Source organism: Coregonus clupeaformis, chromosome 26 (assembly GCF_020615455.1).
Source record: "Coregonus clupeaformis isolate EN_2021a chromosome 26, ASM2061545v1, whole genome shotgun sequence".
NCBI classification, from domain to species: domain Eukaryota; kingdom Metazoa; phylum Chordata; class Actinopteri; order Salmoniformes; family Salmonidae; genus Coregonus; species Coregonus clupeaformis.
This window is the reverse complement of record NC_059217.1, coordinates 33922850-33940836: the sequence shown is the minus strand read 5'-3', so window position 1 is coordinate 33940836 and position 17987 is coordinate 33922850. Positions and strand designations below refer to the sequence as shown.

At 40.8% G+C, this 17987-nt stretch overlaps 1 protein-coding gene across 3 annotated transcripts in view; it reads right to left on the bottom strand.

The window, feature by feature from the left end:
- Positions 1 to 7552: 7552 nt before the first annotated feature.
- Positions 7553 to 17987, bottom strand: part of man2c1 (mannosidase, alpha, class 2C, member 1) — a 113794-nt gene continuing 103359 nt past the window's right edge. For all 3 annotated transcript variants that reach the window (XM_045207824.1, XM_045207825.1, XM_045207826.1), the window contains 2 exons: positions 17652 to 17755; positions 7553 to 8470 (listed from right to left, as the gene is read on the bottom strand). In XM_045207824.1, coding sequence (XP_045063759.1) covers positions 8356 to 8470; positions 17652 to 17755 — 219 coding nt within the window. In that variant the 3' untranslated portion in view covers positions 7553 to 8355. The remainder of the gene's footprint in view (positions 8471 to 17651; positions 17756 to 17987) is intronic.

Genomic DNA, 17987 nt, shown 5'->3' with positions numbered 1-17987 from the left:
TTTTGGTCTGCTGCTTTGAGTGCTGTGTGATGCAAAGGAATATTGAGAGCCAAGGTTTTAATGTGATATAAATGCTTTATTTACTTATTTCAACAGCATCCAAAAGCTCAATTTGAAATAAGAAAAACAAAAATGCAAGGGGGTCCCGCTTTAAATGACATGCAGCTTATAAAGCCTTTATAAACACTACATAAGTGTTACAAATCATATGTTACCGTATGTCATGCTTTATAAAGGGTTCATAAATGTGGCATAACTGTGACAATCACCAATGTCAAATATGACATAACCCTGTGCTTTATAAAGGGTGGCATGAGCACCGCTTAATAAAGGCTTTATAAATCATATTGAATTGAGGCTTCACAAAGCATTTATAACCCTGTCATGCATCTTGGTGCAGCATTGCAACGCCAGGATAGTGGGGTTCGATTCCCGGACCACCCCATGCGTAAAAATGTATTCATGCATGACTAAGTCGCTTTGGAGAAAAGCGTCTGCTAAAACATTTCTATGATGGCCCAACCTCTCAGTCTTTAGTGCATAGTCAACATTGGACCTGACCTTCCCCAAAAATGCTGTGCTACAGGATGACACTAAAGCGCTAGTGTAATGACGCTCCAGGAGAGTGAGGATCCATTTGCAGTTTTATTACAATCTTGGTCGTACAAACAGGGTCAATCGCCAGCAGACACAACAGTAGGGATAAGGCAACTCGTAATCCAGGTACAGGCATAAGGTCAGGGCAGGCAGCAAGCTTACAAAAATCAGTCCAGTAAAGAATATAGTCCAGGGCAGGCAGCAAAGAATCAAGGAGGGAAAAACAGTCCAGAGTAAATCCACGGGTAGACAGACACAGGCGAAACGCTCAGGAATGATCACCAGGGTAAACAAGACTTCGCAAAGAGAGAGAGTTTGAGAGCACCTAAATAGTCTACTGATGGGAGTCAGGTGCAACGGTAATCAGAGCCAGGTATGTGGGAAATGTAGTTCAGGGGTTTAATACTCAGGAGAGGGTTCCCTCTGGTGGTGAGCAGGAGGAACAGCGGGAGTCTCGTTTGTGACAGAGCCCCCCTGCGAGCGGCTCCTGACGCGAAGAGGCGAACGACGCCGGGGTCTTCCTCGAGGTCGGGGCCCGGTTTCTCCGGGTGCGTCTATGGAACTCAGTCATGAGTGCGGGGTCGAGTATGTCCTCTGTATTAACCCAGGATCGCTCTTCGGTCCGTACCCCTCCCAATCCACCAGATATTGGAGGAGCCTGCCCCGGCGTCTGGAATCGAGTAGATCTCGAACCTGATATGCCTCCTCGCCGTCCACCAAGATGGGTGGGGGGCCCTGATCACTGGTCTGCTCCTCCTCCTCCGCTCTCGGACCACCAGCGGGTTTGAGAAGTGATACATGAAAAGTGGGAGAGATACGATAATTAGAGGGTAATGCCAAACGGAAGGAAACTGGTGTAATCTGTTTAACAATTTGGAAGGGACCTACATACCTGGGACTGAGTTTCTTGCAAGGAAGTCTGAGGCGTAGGTCTCGAGTGGATAGCCAGACCCATTGACCTGGAGTATATTCGGGATTGGGGCGACGGTGACGATTGGCCTGCAACTTCTGTCTCCTGACAGCACGTAGCAAGTGGGTGTGAGCCTGACTCCAGATGTCCTCGCTTCTCTGGAGCCAATCGTTGACAGAGGGTACCTCGGTGGGTTCCCCTGACCATGGAAATAGGGGAGGTTGGAAACCCATTACACATTGGAATGGAGTTAGACCGGTGGAGGGTTTCTGGAGTGAGTTCTGTGCATACTCCGCCCACATGAGGAATCGACTCCAGTCTGCTTGGTTCTGATGACAGTAGGCTCTGAGAAACCGGGTGATCTCCTGATTGAGGCGTTCTGTCTGACCATTAGATTGTGGGTGATATCCTGAAGTGAGGCTAATGTTGATGTTGAGTTGTTGGAAGAATGCTGACCATACTCTGGATGTGAATTGGGGCCCCGGTCCGACACGATGTCCTCAGGCAGGCCATAGAAGCGAAACACAAGGTTGCACATGAGTTCGGCTGTTTCCAATGCTGTGGGCAGTTTGGGAAGTGGAATCAACCGGCAGGCCTTGGAGAAGCGATCTATGACAGTGAGTATTGTGGTGTTCCCATTGGACTTGGGAAGATCGGTAATAAAGTCTATGGCAAGATGGGACCATGGTCGGTGGGGAACTGGCAGTGGTTGCAGTAGGCCCGATGGTAGTTGTCTGAGATGTTTGCTTGTGTTACAGGTGGTGCATTCGTTAATGAATTTTATTGTGTCTGCCCGCAAGGTTGGCCACCAAAAGCTGTTCTGAAGCAGGTGAACAGTGGCAGCGATTCCAGGATGACCGGAGCTGAGTACGGAGTGAACTTGCTGTAGCACTTTCTGACAGAGATCCTGAGGTACAAAAGTTTTGTTAGGGGGCATTCGGGAGGAGGGGTCTTTTGTGAATTGGCCTGGGTGAGCTCTGTCATGATGTCCCACTGAATAGGGGCCACGATTAATGACTCAGGAAGCAGGGTTTCCTTGGATTCAGTGGGAACTACACCGTCGTGTTGGCGTGATAATGCGTCTGCTTTGGTGTTCTTTGAACCGGGACGATAGGTAACGGTGAAGTCAAATCGTGTAAAGAAGAGAGCCCACCTCGCTTGTCTGGGATTCAGTCTCTTGGCAGATCGCAAGTATTCCAGATTCTTGTGGTCAGTTAGAATCACAAACGGGTGTTTAGCTCCCTCCAGCCAATGACGCCACTCCTCCATAGCTGCTTTCATGGCCAACAGTTCTCGGTTTCCGGCGTCGTAGTTCTGTTCGGCTGGACTAAGTTTGCGGGAGTAATAGGCGCACGGATAGAGCTTGAGTGGGGATCCGTGCCGCTGTGAGAGGATGGCTCCAATGCCCGTATTAGAAGCGTCCACCTCAACTGTAAACGGGATTTCAGGATTAGGGTGGTGGAGGATGGGGGCAGATGTGAAACGTGACTTGAGTTCTGCGAAAGCCTCCTGTGCTGTAGTTGACCAGGTGAGGTGTGGTGCATTTCTCTTAGTCATAGAGGTTAAGGGAGAGGCTACCGAGCTGAAATTCCTGATGAAGCGTCGGTAGAAGTTCGCAAATCCCAAGAAGCGTTGTAACTCCTTTAAGGTTACTGGCAGTGGCCAGTCTAGAACGGCCTTGACCTTCTTCTCGTCCATGGCGACTCCCTCCTGGTTGATGATGTAGCCCAAGAAAGACGTGGAAGTCTGGTGAAATTCGCACTTCTCTGCTTTGGCGTATAATTGGTGATCAATGAGTCGCTGTAATACTGTTCTCACGTGTTGCACGTGTTCCTCATAGGTGTTGGAATAGACGAGAATGTCATCGATGTAAACAATTACCCAACGATTAAGCATGTCCCGAAAGACGTCATTGATAAACGACTGAAATACGGACGGACTATTGGACAGCCCGAAAGGCATCACCAAATACTCATAGTGCCCAGTGCTGGTAGAGAAGGCTGTCTTCCATTCATCACCGTCCCGGATGCGAATGAGATTGTAGGCGCTGCGGAGGTCCAGTTTGGAGAAGTACTTGGCTTTGCGGAGTTGTTCTAGGGCAGCTGGTACCAGCGGTAAAGGATATCGAAACTTGACGGTGATGTCGTTGAGACCCCGGTGAGTCGATACAAGGGCGTAGGCCACCGTCTTTTTTTTAACAAAGAAGAAGCCAGAGGCTGCAGGTGATGTCGACGTTCTAATGAACCCCTTCGAAAGTTCCTCCTCGATGTAGTTGTTCATGGCTTCTGATTCGGGTTGTGATAGGGGGAAGATTCGGCCCTTCGGTGGTGTTGTGCCTGGTAATAGTTCGATGGAACAGTCGCTTGATCGGTGAGGGGGAGTTCCATCGCCTTGGTCTTGCTAAAAGCTTCGATGAGGTCAGAGTATTCAATGGGAAGAGTGGGGAAAAGGGCCGGCTCGTCCCTTTAGCGTGACGGTCTGAATGGAGAGTGAAGGGCTGCCAGTTAAGCAGTTGGAGTGACATGACGGGTCCCATTTGATGATACGACCCTCCCTCCATGAGATGAGGGGATTATGTTGGCGTAGCCAGGGGAGTCCAAGAATAACCGGGTTATGAGGTGATGAGATGACGTAGAAACGAATTACCTCAGTGTGAAGGGTACCGGTCTGTAGTTGAAGGTCCACGGTGGTGTGCAGGACCCTCCCATCGCCGAGAGGCCGTCCATCTAGCGCCTCCACTGCCAATTGAGAGTTACAGGAGATTAATGGGAGTTGTTGTTGTTGGGCAAACTCGTGAGACATAAAGTTCCCGGCTGCTCCTGAGTCTACTAGAGCTGATGTGGATATATGATTGCCCTCTAGAGATAATACTATAGGTACTTTGATGCAAGAACTGGAATGATGTGCTTGAACACAAGGACTCACCGAAGAGGGATTACGAGGAGGTGGTCTTGTGGGGCAAAACGCCCTCAGATGGCCCGGTTGACCACAATAGAGGCAGAGATGTTGACGTATGCGGCGTTCTCGTTCTTCCCGGAGTCAGGTGAGTATATCCGAGCTGCATGGGTTCAGTTTGAGACAGAGTGACCGGGTATTGTGTGCTGGTGGGTACCGTTCTGAGTGGACGACGTGAACGAATCAGATTGTCAATCTGAATGGTTAGTTCGATGAATTGATTCAGCGATTTCCCTTCATCTCGGCAGGCCAGTTCGGATTGCAACTCCAAGCTGAGTCCCTTGCGAAAGAGCAGTTTAAGTGTGCTCTCCACCCAGTCGGTTTGAGCTGCTAGAGTGCGAAATGTCAAAGCATATTCTGCTGCGGTATTCCTGCCCTGGCTCAACGCAAGTAGTCGGTCATCAGCTCTCATACCTCCCTCCGGGTGTTCAAATATTTCCCGGAGCGTTGAAGAAAGGTACCAAACGATGGAAAAGCAGTGCCATCCTCTCTCCAAACCGCCGTCACCCACTCTAACGCCTTGTCAGCGAGGAGTGAGCATACCAAGGAAATCTTGCTGGCATCGGTGACATACATAGCTGGTTGTTGATCAATGAATAATGAACATTGCAGTAGAAATCCCTTACTTTTAGTTGGGTTGCCGTCGAACTTATCAGGGAGAGCCAGACGTGGGTTAACTGTGAGTGACGGTGGTGGAGAAGCGCCCACACTCGCGTTCGGTGGAGGAGGGGCTGGGTTCGTTAGCGACACCGGCAACCTCTGTAGCGTCCTGACGAGTTCCTCTGTTACTGTAGTTAAATGGGTTAGCTGCTGTTGATGAATGGCGAGTTGGTGAGCTTGAGTGGAGATCTCCGTGGACATCTGAACCAGAGCTGCTGGATCGTGTGTTGGCGAAGTCTTCTGTAATGACGCTCCAGGAGAGTGAGGATCCATTTGCAGTTTTATTACAATCTTGGTCGTACAAACAGGGTCAATCGCCAGCAGACACAACAGTAGGGATAAGGCAACTCGTAATCCAGGTACAGGCATAAGGTCAGGGCAGGCAGCAAGCTTACAAAAATCAGTCCAGTAAAGAATATAGTCCAGGGCAGGCAGCAAAGAATCAAGGAGGGAAAAACAGTCCAGAGTAAATCCACGGGTAGACAGACACAGGCGAAAACGCTCAGGAATGATCACCAGGGTAAACAAGACTTCGCAAAGAGAGAGAGTTTGAGAGCACCTAAATAGTCTACTGATGGGAGTCAGGTGCAACGGTAATCAGAGCCAGGTATGTGGGAAATGTAGTTCAGGGGTTTAATACTCAGGAGAGGGTTCCCTCTGGTGGTGAGCAGGAGGAACAGCGGGAGTCTCGTTTGTGACAGCTAGGGCCTTTTTAAAATCGGTTGTAATTTTCTGCCTACTTCTGTTCTTTCAACGGATATGTATTCCATATTCAGTGATTTGCATTTACTTGGAACATGTTTTAAACCCCCAATTTAATGCAAATGTCACCGAAATATGAATCTTTGTTAATGTTTAGACTTATTTTTCATATCATGAATGGTTATTGACACTTTTCCACTATTACGTGGGGGACTTTTATTTTGAAATTCCGTGACCCGGAAGTACTTTTTTAGTGTTGCTGAGAAGCCACTGATCATGTGATCAGGCTCGCAAATCAAAATGTCCACTTGTGCTGCCACTGGACAGCGAAAGACAAGTTAACCTTTATTGTAATTTAAATTAGTTTGTAGTTAAGTGTTGTTAGATTACATACTGTAGCTACCTCAATCGTTATTTCAAATACTTCCTGTGATTTCACAGCAATTGCTAGCTAGCCAACTCAGCTAAATCCAAATTCCCCTAGATACAGTCACATCATGAGATTTGTAAATGAAAGAGGAATATAATACGAATTGAATGGAGTTTCCCATCTCCCCATTTAGAGTATCCAGATGTGACCAAGGCATTTCCTCACAGACCTGCTAACTTTCTTAGTTGTTACTTTAAGGTTGGAACCAACATGCAGTACCTCCAGCAGGCAGAGAGGCAAGAATCATTTGTCCTCCAGCTCAGGGACAAGCTCCACTATTCACAGCCCTGTGTAATGTTTAATGTATTGCATTGCTGGACTTTTTGAATTGTATTGTTTAAAAAATATACGGTTTAAACATCTTTAGTGTTTGTTTTAGCTGTTCGTGATAATTCTCTAAGTGTTAATACATTTATTTTCATCATTAAGACTTTATGGATGTGTTATGAATGACCGAAGGGGTCTGACTTCAAACTAAGTATTACAGGACACTACATAAACAGGTTGTTAACGTTCTGCTGATTTATGAAGGTTCTCTCATGATCCATGAGAGGTATTTAAATGGGTTGATGGACCTGCAAAGCTTGTGTGTTTGTCAGAACCAAGATGATTTGAAGTAGTCCAACCTGAGACCACCTCACCAGGTATTCCTCTTCTGTTCCCATGGAGACCAGGACTTCATTACAACCTGTTACAATGGTGGCAACATTTTGTGGTTGATCTTTCAGCGGGGGAGTGGGTGAATGTGTCAAAGACCTGACTGGGCCCAGCACCGCTCGGTATGGCTCGTTATATTGTTGTGTTAAAGACCTGACTGGGCCCAGCACCGCTCGGTATGGCTCGTTATATTGTTGTGTTAAAGACCTGACTGGGCCCAGCACCGCTCGGTATGGCTCGTTATATTGTTGTGTTAAAGACCTGACTGGGCCCAGCACCGCTCGGTATTGGCTCGTTATATTGTTGTGTTAAAGACCTGACTGGGCCCAGCACCGCTCGGTATTGGCTCGTTATATTGTTGTGTTAAAGACCTGACTGGGCCCAGCACCGCTCGGTATTGGCTCGTTATATTGTTGTGTTAAAGACCTGACTGGGCCCAGCACCGCTCGGTATGGCTCGTTATATTGTTGTGTTAAAGACCTGACTGGGCCCAGCACCGCTCGGTATGGCTCGTTATATTGTTGTGTTAAAGACCTGACTGGGCCCAGCACCGCTCGGTACGGCTCGTTATATTGTTGTGTTAAAGACCTGACTGGGCCCAGCACCGCTCGGTACGGCTCGTTATATTGTTGTGTTAAAGACCTGACTGGGCCCAGCACCGCTCGGTACGGCTCGTTATATTGTTGTGTTAAAGACCTGACTGGGCCCAGCACCGCTCGGTATGGCTCGTTTTTGTGTGTACTGAGGTACATGTAACTTGGATCCAGAAGAAAGACACATTTCTTTAGGTTGGGGGGCTTTCATCAAGGTGAGTGTTTCTTGGTGTACCGTCCTCCCCAGGCTATTGAACACACAGCACATATAACCCTGGGAGATCAACCATTCAGAGTTGGTCTTAGTGGGAGTGACCATAGAGTTCTATAGGAGTGACCTCACTGAGTAAAGGATTTGTCCTCATCGCTACTAACACAGTCAGAAAGCCATTATGGCTAAACCCCGCCCATTTCCACAATTTATCTCCTTAAAATTAGAATTGAAACCTAACCCTAACTAATGAAGGCCAAGGTTGATGCGTTGGTCCACCAGACCTTACGAACGCATGACGTCACATTAGAGCGCAACATGTCACCCTGTATGGGAACGAGATGAGGTGTAATATGACTAACATGACCACTTCACCACAACCCCACATTTATGAACCCTTTATAAAGCATGACATACAGTTATAGATGCTTTGTAACACATTTATGCAGTGCTTATGAAGGCATTATGAAGGCTTTATGAAGCGCAACGTCATTTATAGCGGGTCCAAATGCAGTTACGAGAGACTGTAATGATGACAACATCCTGGTCCCACTAAAGACACACAGGGACAAAGTGTGCATACTAAATGCACCCTATACCCTATTTACTGCACTACTTTGGACCAGAACAAAAAACAATTTTACTTTAGGTAAAGTAGAAGGGACACAATCTGGAAGGGACTGAAGTTGATAGAGATTCCGGAGGCTGTGATTGGTGCAGGGCGAGAGGGATCCACTCGCTCCAGTAGATCACAGCTGAGGAGAGGACGAATGAGAAGAGGGTTCAGTGGTTGAAAACCGCAACAGGGTGTAAAGACCGCTACTTCAAATTACAATCTGTGATACAGATATCATCTGTGATATAGCACTACAGATATAGAATCTAGGCCTAAATTACAATCTGTGATATAGCACTACAGATATAGAATCTAGGCCTAAATTACAATCTGTGATATAGCACTACAGATATAGAATCTAGGCCTAAATTACAATCTGTGATATAGCACTACAGATATAGAATCTAGGCCTAAATTACAATCTGTGATATAGCACTACAGATATAGAATCTAGGCCTAAATTACAATCTGTGATATAGCACTACAGATATAGAATCTAGGCCTAAATTACAATCTGTGATATAGCACTACAGATATAGAATCTAGGCCTAAATTACAATCTGTGATATAGCACTACAGATATAGAATCTAGGCCTAAATTACAATCTGTGATATAGCACTACAGATATAGAATCTAGGCCTAAATTACAATCTGTGACATAGCACTACAGATATAGAATCTAGGCCTAAATTACAATCTGTGACATAGCACTACAGATATAGAATCTAGGCCTAAATTACAATCTGTGACATAGCACTACAGATATAGAATCTAGGCCTAAATTACAATCTGTGACATAGCACTACAGATATAGAATCTAGGCCTAATTTACAATCTGTGACATAGCACTACAGATATAGAATCTAGGCCTAAATTACAATCTGTGACATAGCACTACAGATATAGAATCTAGGCCTAAATTACAATCTGTGACATAGCACTACAGATATAGAATCTAGGCCTAAATTACAATCTGTGACATAGCACTACAGATATAGAATCTAGGCCTAAATTACAATCTGTGACATAGCACTACAGATATAGAATCTAGGCCTAAATTACAATCTGTGACATAGCACTACAGATATAGAATCTAGGCCTAAATTACAATCTGTGACATAGCACTACAGATATAGAATCTAGGCCTAAATTACAATCTGTGACATAGCACTACAGATATAGAATCTAGGCCTAAATTACAATCTGTGACATAGCACTACAGATATAGAATCTAGGCCTAAATTACAATCTGTGACATAGCACTACAGATATAGAATCTAGGCCTAAATTACAATCTGTGATATAGCACTACAGATATAGAATCTAGGCCTAAATTACAATCTGCGATATAGCACTACAGATATAGAATCTAGGCCTAAATTACAATCTGCGATATAGCACTACAGATATAGAATCTAGGCCTAAATTACAATCTGTGATATAGCACTACAGATATAGAATCTAGGCCTAAATTACAATCTGTGATATAGCACTACAGATATAGAATCTAGGCCTAAATTACAATCTGTGATATAGCACTACAGATATAGTATCTAGGCCTATATTACAATCTGTGATATAGCACTACAGATATAGAATCTAGGCCTAAATTACAATCTGTGATATAGCACTACATATATAGTATCTAGGCCTATATTACAATCTGTGATATAGCACTACAGATATAGAATCTAGGCCTAAATTACAATCTGTGATATAGCACTACAGATATAGAATCTAGGCCTAAATTACAATCTGTGACATAGCACTACAGATATAGAATCTAGGCCTAAATTACAATCTGTGATATAGCACTACAGATATAGAATCTAGGCCTAAATTACAATCTGTGATATAGCACTACAGATATAGAATCTAGGCCTAAATTACAATCTGTGACATAGCACTACAGATATAGAATCTAGGCCTAAATTACAATCTGTGACATAGCACTACAGATATAGAATCTAGGCCTAAATTACAATCTGTGACATAGCACTACAGATATAGAATCTAGGCCTAACTTACAATCTGTGACATAGCACTACAGATATAGAATCTAGGCCTAAATTACAATCTGTGACATAGCACTACAGATATAGAATCTAGGCCTAAATTACAATCTGTGACATAGCACTACAGATATAGAATCTAGGCCTAAATTACAATCTGTGACATAGCACTACAGATATAGAATCTAGGCCTAAATTACAATCTGTGACATAGCACTACAGATATAGAATCTAGGCCTAAATTACAATCTGTGATATAGCACTACAGATATAGAATCTAGGCCTAAATTACAATCTGTGATATAGCACTACAGATATAGAATCTAGGCCTAAATTACAATCTGTGATATAGCACTACAGATATAGAATCTAGGCCTAAATTACAATCTGTGATATAGCACTACAGATATAGAATCTAGGCCTAAATTACAATCTGTGATATAGCACTACAGATATAGAATCTAGGCCTAAATTACAATCTGTGATATAGCACTACAGATATAGAATCTAGGCCTAAATTACAATCTGTGATATAGCACTACAGATATAGAATCTAGGCCTAAATTAATCTGTGATATAGCACTACAGATATAGTATCTAGGCCTATATTACAATCTGTGATATAGCACTACAGATATAGAATCTAGGCCTAAATTACAATCTGTGACATAGCACTACAGATATAGAATCTAGGCCTAAATTACAATCTGTGACATAGCACTACAGATATAGAATCTAGGCCTAACTTACAATCTGTGACATAGCACTACAGATATAGAATCTAGGCCTAAATTACAATCTGTGACATAGCACTACAGATATAGAATCTAGGCCTAAATTACAATCTGTGACATAGCACTACAGATATAGAATCTAGGCCTAAATTACAATCTGTGACATAGCACTACAGATATAGAATCTAGGCCTAACTTACAATCTGTGACATAGCACTACAGATATAGAATCTAGGCCTAACTTACAATCTGTGACATAGCACTACAGATATAGAATCTAAGCCTAAATTACAATCTGTGACATAGCACTACAGATATAGAATCTAGGCCTAAATTACAATCTGTGACATAGCACTACAGATATAGAATCTAGGCCTAAATTACAATCTGTGACATAGCACTACAGATATAGAATCTAGGCCTAAATTACAATCTGTGACATAGCACTACAGATATAGAATCTAGGCCTAAATTACAATCTGTGACATAGCACTACAGATATAGAATCTAGGCCTAAATTACAATCTGTGATATAGCACTACAGATATAGAATCTAGGCCTAAATTACAATCTGTGATATAGCACTACAGATATAGAATCTAGGCCTAAATTACAATCTGTGATATAGCACTACAGATATAGAATCTAGGCCTAAATTACAATCTGTGATATAGCACTACAGATATAGAATCTAGGCCTAAATTACAATCTGTGATATAGCACTACAGATATAGAATCTAGGCCTAAATTACAATCTGTGATATAGCACTACAGATATAGAATCTAGGCCTAAATTACAATCTGTGATATAGCACTACAGATATAGAATCTAGGCCTAAATTAATCTGTGATATAGCACTACAGATATAGTATCTAGGCCTATATTACAATCTGTGATATAGCACTACAGATATAGAATCTAGGCCTAAATTACAATCTGTGACATAGCACTACAGATATAGAATCTAGGCCTAAATTACAATCTGTGACATAGCACTACAGATATAGAATCTAGGCCTAACTTACAATCTGTGACATAGCACTACAGATATAGAATCTAGGCCTAAATTACAATCTGTGACATAGCACTACAGATATAGAATCTAGGCCTAAATTACAATCTGTGACATAGCACTACAGATATAGAATCTAGGCCTAAATTACAATCTGTGACATAGCACTACAGATATAGAATCTAGGCCTAAATTACAATCTGTGACATAGCACTACAGATATAGAATCTAGGCCTAAATTACAATCTGTGACATAGCACTACAGATATAGAATCTAGGCCTAAATTACAATCTGTGACATAGCACTACAGATATAGAATCTAGGCCTAAATTACAATCTGTGACATAGCACTACAGATATAGAATCTAGGCCTAAATTACAATCTGTGATATAGCACTACAGATATAGAATCTAGGCCTAAATTACAATCTGTGATATAGCACTACAGATATAGAATCTAGGCCTAAATTACAATCTGTGATATAGCACTACAGATATAGAATCTAGGCCTAAATTACAATCTGTGATATAGCACTACAGATATAGAATCTAGGCCTAAATTACAATCTGTGATATAGCACTACAGATAGAGAATCTAGGCCTAAATTAATCTGTGATATAGCACTACATATATAGTATCTAGGCCTATATTACAATCTGTGATATAGCACTACAGATATAGATTCTAGGCCTAAATTACAATCTGTGATATACCACTACAGATATAGAATCTAGGCCTAAATTACAATCTGTGATATAGCACTACAGATATAGAATCTAGGCCTAAATTACAATCTGTGATATAGCACTACAGATATAGAATCTAGGCCTAAATTACAATCTGTGATATAGCACTACAGATATAGAATCTAGGCCTAAATTACAATCTGTGATATAGCACTACAGATATAGAATCTAGGCCTAAATTAATCTGTGATATAGCACTACATATATAGTATCTAGGCCTATATTACAATCTGTGATATAGCACTACAGATATAGATTCTAGGCCTAAATTACAATCTGTGATATACCACTACAGATATAGAATCTAGGCCTAAATTACAATCTGTGATATAGCACTACAGATATAGAATCTAGGCCTAAATTACAATCTGTGATATAGCACTACAGATATAGAATCTAGGCCTAAATTACAATCTGTGATATAGCACTACAGATATAGAATCTAGGCCTAAATTACAATCTGTGACATAGCACTACATATATAGAATCTAGGCCTAAATTACAATCTGTGACATAGCACTACAGATATAGAATCTAGGCCTAAATTACAATCTGTGACATAGCACTACAGATATAGAATCTAGGCCTAACTTACAATCTGTGACATAGCACTACAGATATAGAATCTAGGCCTAAATTACAATCTGTGACATAGCACTACAGATATAGAATCTAGGCCTAAATTACAATCTGTGACATAGCACTACAGATATAGAATCTAGGCCTAAATTACAATCTGTGACATAGCACTACAGATATAGAATCTAGGCCTAAATTACAATCTGTGACATAGCACTACAGATATAGAATCTAGGCCTAAATTACAATCTGTGACATTGCACTACAGATATAGAATCTAGGCCTAAATTACAATCTGTGACATAGCACTACAGATATAGAATCTAGGCCTAAATTACAATCTGTGACATAGCACTACAGATATAGAATCTAGGCCTAAATTACAATCTGTGATATAGCACTACAGATATAGAATCTAGGCCTAAATTACAATCTGTGATATAGCACTACAGATATAGAATCTAGGCCTAAATTACAATCTGTGATATAGCACTACAGATATAGAATCTAGGCCTAAATTACAATCTGTGATATAGCACTACAGATATAGAATCTAGGCCTAAATTAATCTGTGATATAGCACTACAGATATAGAATCTAGGCCTAAATTACAATCTGTGACATAGCACTACAGATATAGAATCTAGGCCTAAATTACAATCTGTGACATAGCACTACAGATATAGAATCTAGGCCTAACTTACAATCTGTGACATAGCACTACAGATATAGAATCTAGGCCTAAATTACAATCTGTGACATAGCACTACAGATATAGAATCTAGGCCTAAATTACAATCTGTGACATAGCACTACAGATATAGAATCTAGGCCTAAATTACAATCTGTGACATAGCACTACAGATATAGAATCTAGGCCTAAATTACAATCTGTGACATAGCACTACAGATATAGAATCTAGGCCTAAATTACAATCTGTGACATAGCACTACAGATATAGAATCTAGGCCTAAATTACAATCTGTGACATAGCACTACAGATATAGAATCTAGGCCTAAATTACAATCTGTGACATAGCACTACAGATATAGAATCTAGGCCTAAATTACAATCTGTGACATAGCACTACAGATATAGAATCTAGGCCTAAATTACAATCTGTGATATAGCACTACAGATATAGAATCTAGGCCTAAATTACAATCTGTGATATAGCACTACAGATATAGAATCTAGGCCTAAATTACAATCTGTGATATAGCACTACAGATATAGAATCTAGGCCTAAATTACAATCTGTGATATAGCACTACAGATATAGAATCTAGGCCTAAATTACAATCTGTGATATAGCACTACAGATATAGAATCTAGGCCTAAATTAATCTGTGATATAGCACTACATATATAGTATCTAGGCCTATATTACAATCTGTGATATAGCACTACAGATATAGATTCTAGGCCTAAATTACAATCTGTGATATACCACTACAGATATAGAATCTAGGCCTAAATTACAATCTGTGATATAGCACTACAGATATAGAATCTAGGCCTAAATTACAATCTGTGATATAGCACTACAGATATAGAATCTAGGCCTAAATTAAAATCTGTGATATAGCACTACAGATATAGAATCTAGGCCTAAATTACAATCTGTGACATAGCACTACATATATAGAATCTAGGCCTAAATTACAATCTGTGACATAGCACTACAGATATAGAATCTAGGCCTAAATTACAATCTGTGACATAGCACTACAGATATAGAATCTAGGCCTAACTTACAATCTGTGACATAGCACTACAGATATAGAATCTAGGCCTAAATTACAATCTGTGACATAGCACTACAGATATAGAATCTAGGCCTAAATTACAATCTGTGACATAGCACTACAGATATAGAATCTAGGCCTAAATTACAATCTGTGACATAGCACTACAGATATAGAATCTAGGCCTAAATTACAATCTGTGACATTGCACTACAGATATAGAATCTAGGCCTAAATTACAATCTGTGACATAGCACTACAGATATAGAATCTAGGCCTAAATTACAATCTGTGACATAGCACTACAGATATAGAATCTAGGCCTAAATTACAATCTGTGATATAGCACTACAGATATAGAATCTAGGCCTAAATTACAATCTGTGATATAGCACTACAGATATAGAATCTAGGCCTACATTACAATCTGTGATATAGCACTACAGATATAGAATCTAGGCCTAAATTACAATCTGTGACATAGCACTACAGATATAGAATCTAGGCCTAAATTACAATCTGTGACATAGCACTACAGATATAGAATCTAGGCCTAAATTACAATCTGTGACATAGCACTACAGATATAGAATCTAGGCCTAAATTACAATCTGTGACATAGCACTACAGATATAGAATCTAGGCCTAAATTACAATCTGTGATATAGCACTACAGATATAGAATCTAGGCCTAAATTACAATCTGTGACATAGCACTACAGATATAGAATCTAGGCCTAAATTACAATCTGTGATATAGCACTACAGATATAGAATCTAGGCCTAAATTACAATCTGTGATATAGCACTACAGATATAGAATCTAGGCCTAAATTACAATCTGTGATATAGCACTACAGATATAGAATCTAGGCCTAAATTACAATCTGTGATATAGCACTACAGATATAGAATCTAGGCCTAAATTACAATCTGTGATATAGCACTACAGATATAGAATCTAGGCCTAAATTACAATCTGTGATATAGCACTACAGATATAGAATCTAGGCCTAAATTACAATCTGTGATATAGCACTACAGATATAGAATCTAGGCCTACATTACAATCTGTGATATAGCACTACAGATATAGAATCTAGGCCTAAATTACAATCTGTGATATAGCACTACAGATATAGAATCTAGGCCTAAATTACAATCTGTGACATAGCACTACAGATATAGAATCTAGGCCTAAATTACAATCTGTGATATAGCACTACAGATATAGAATCTAGGCCTAAATTACAATCTGTGACATAGCACTACAGATATAGAATCTAGGCCTAAATTACAATCTGTGATATAGCACTACAGATATAGAATCTAGGCCTAAATTACAATCTGTGATATAGCACTACAGATATAGAATCTAGGCCTAAATTACAACCTGTGATATAGCACTACAGATATAGAATCTAGGCCTAAATTACAATATGTGATATAGCACTACAGATATAGAATCTAGGCCTAAATTACAATATGTGATATAGCACTACAGATATAGAATTTAGGCCTAAATTAATCTGTGATATAGCACTACAGATATAGAATCTAGGCCTAAATTACAATCTGTGACATAGCACTACAGATATAGAATCTAGGCCTAAATTACAATCTGTGATATAGCACTACAGATATAGAATCTAGGCCTAAATTACAATCTGTGATATAGCACTACAGATATAGAATCTAGGCCTACATTACAATCTGTGATATAGCACTACAGATATAGAATCTAGGCCTAAATTACAATCTGTGATATAGCACTACATATATAGAATCTAGGCCTAAATTACAATCTGTGACATAGCACTACAGATATAGAATCTAGGCCTAAATTACAATCTGTGATATAGCACTACAGATATAGAATCTAGGCCTAAATTACAATCTGTGACATAGCACTACAGATATAGAATCTAGGCCTAAATTACAATCTGTGATATAGCACTACAGATATAGAATCTAGGCCTAAATTACAATCTGTGATATAGCACTACAGATATAGAATCTAGGCCTAAATTACAACCTGTGATATAGCACTACAGATATAGAATCTAGGCCTAAATTACAATATGTGATATAGCACTACAGATATAGAATCTAGGCCTAAATTACAATCTGTGATATAGCACTACAGATATAGAATCTAGGCCTAAATTAATCTGTGATATAGCACTACAGATATAGAATCTAGGCCTAAATTACAATCTGTGATATAGCACTACAGATATAGAATCTAGGCCTAAATTACAATCTGTGATATAGCACTACAGATATAGAATCTAGGCCTAAATTACAATGAAGACGCCTCACTGACGGTATGGGACGGGGACGGGGACGGGGACGGGGACGGGGACAGGGACGGGGACGGGGACGGGGGGTAGAGAGACACACTGACACTGCTGCCATGTGATGCAGAGAGCTCAGTACAACTGTCTGACCCCTTCAGAACCCGAAGTGAAGTTAGAACTCACTGCCAAGCCTCTGTGACGGGGAGGCGTGTAGAGAGGGACGCTGTGACACTGCTACCATGTGCCTCATAGAGACGCACCACCAGAGCATCCTTCCTGTCCTCCGCCTGGAAGGAGAGAATAGGACCATTAAATACGTTGGAAATCGCATGATAGAAACTGTCAGGAAATACAATCAGCAATGAAACATGCAATACAAATCCCAAAGTTGCTGAACAGAACGTATTACAGTAAAGCAGGCCAATTTGTCATCTTCCGCGTCTGCTAAATGGCATATTATATTATATTCAGTCAGCTATTCAGTATCCACACTACTTGGTACCCTCCCAGGAAATGGCC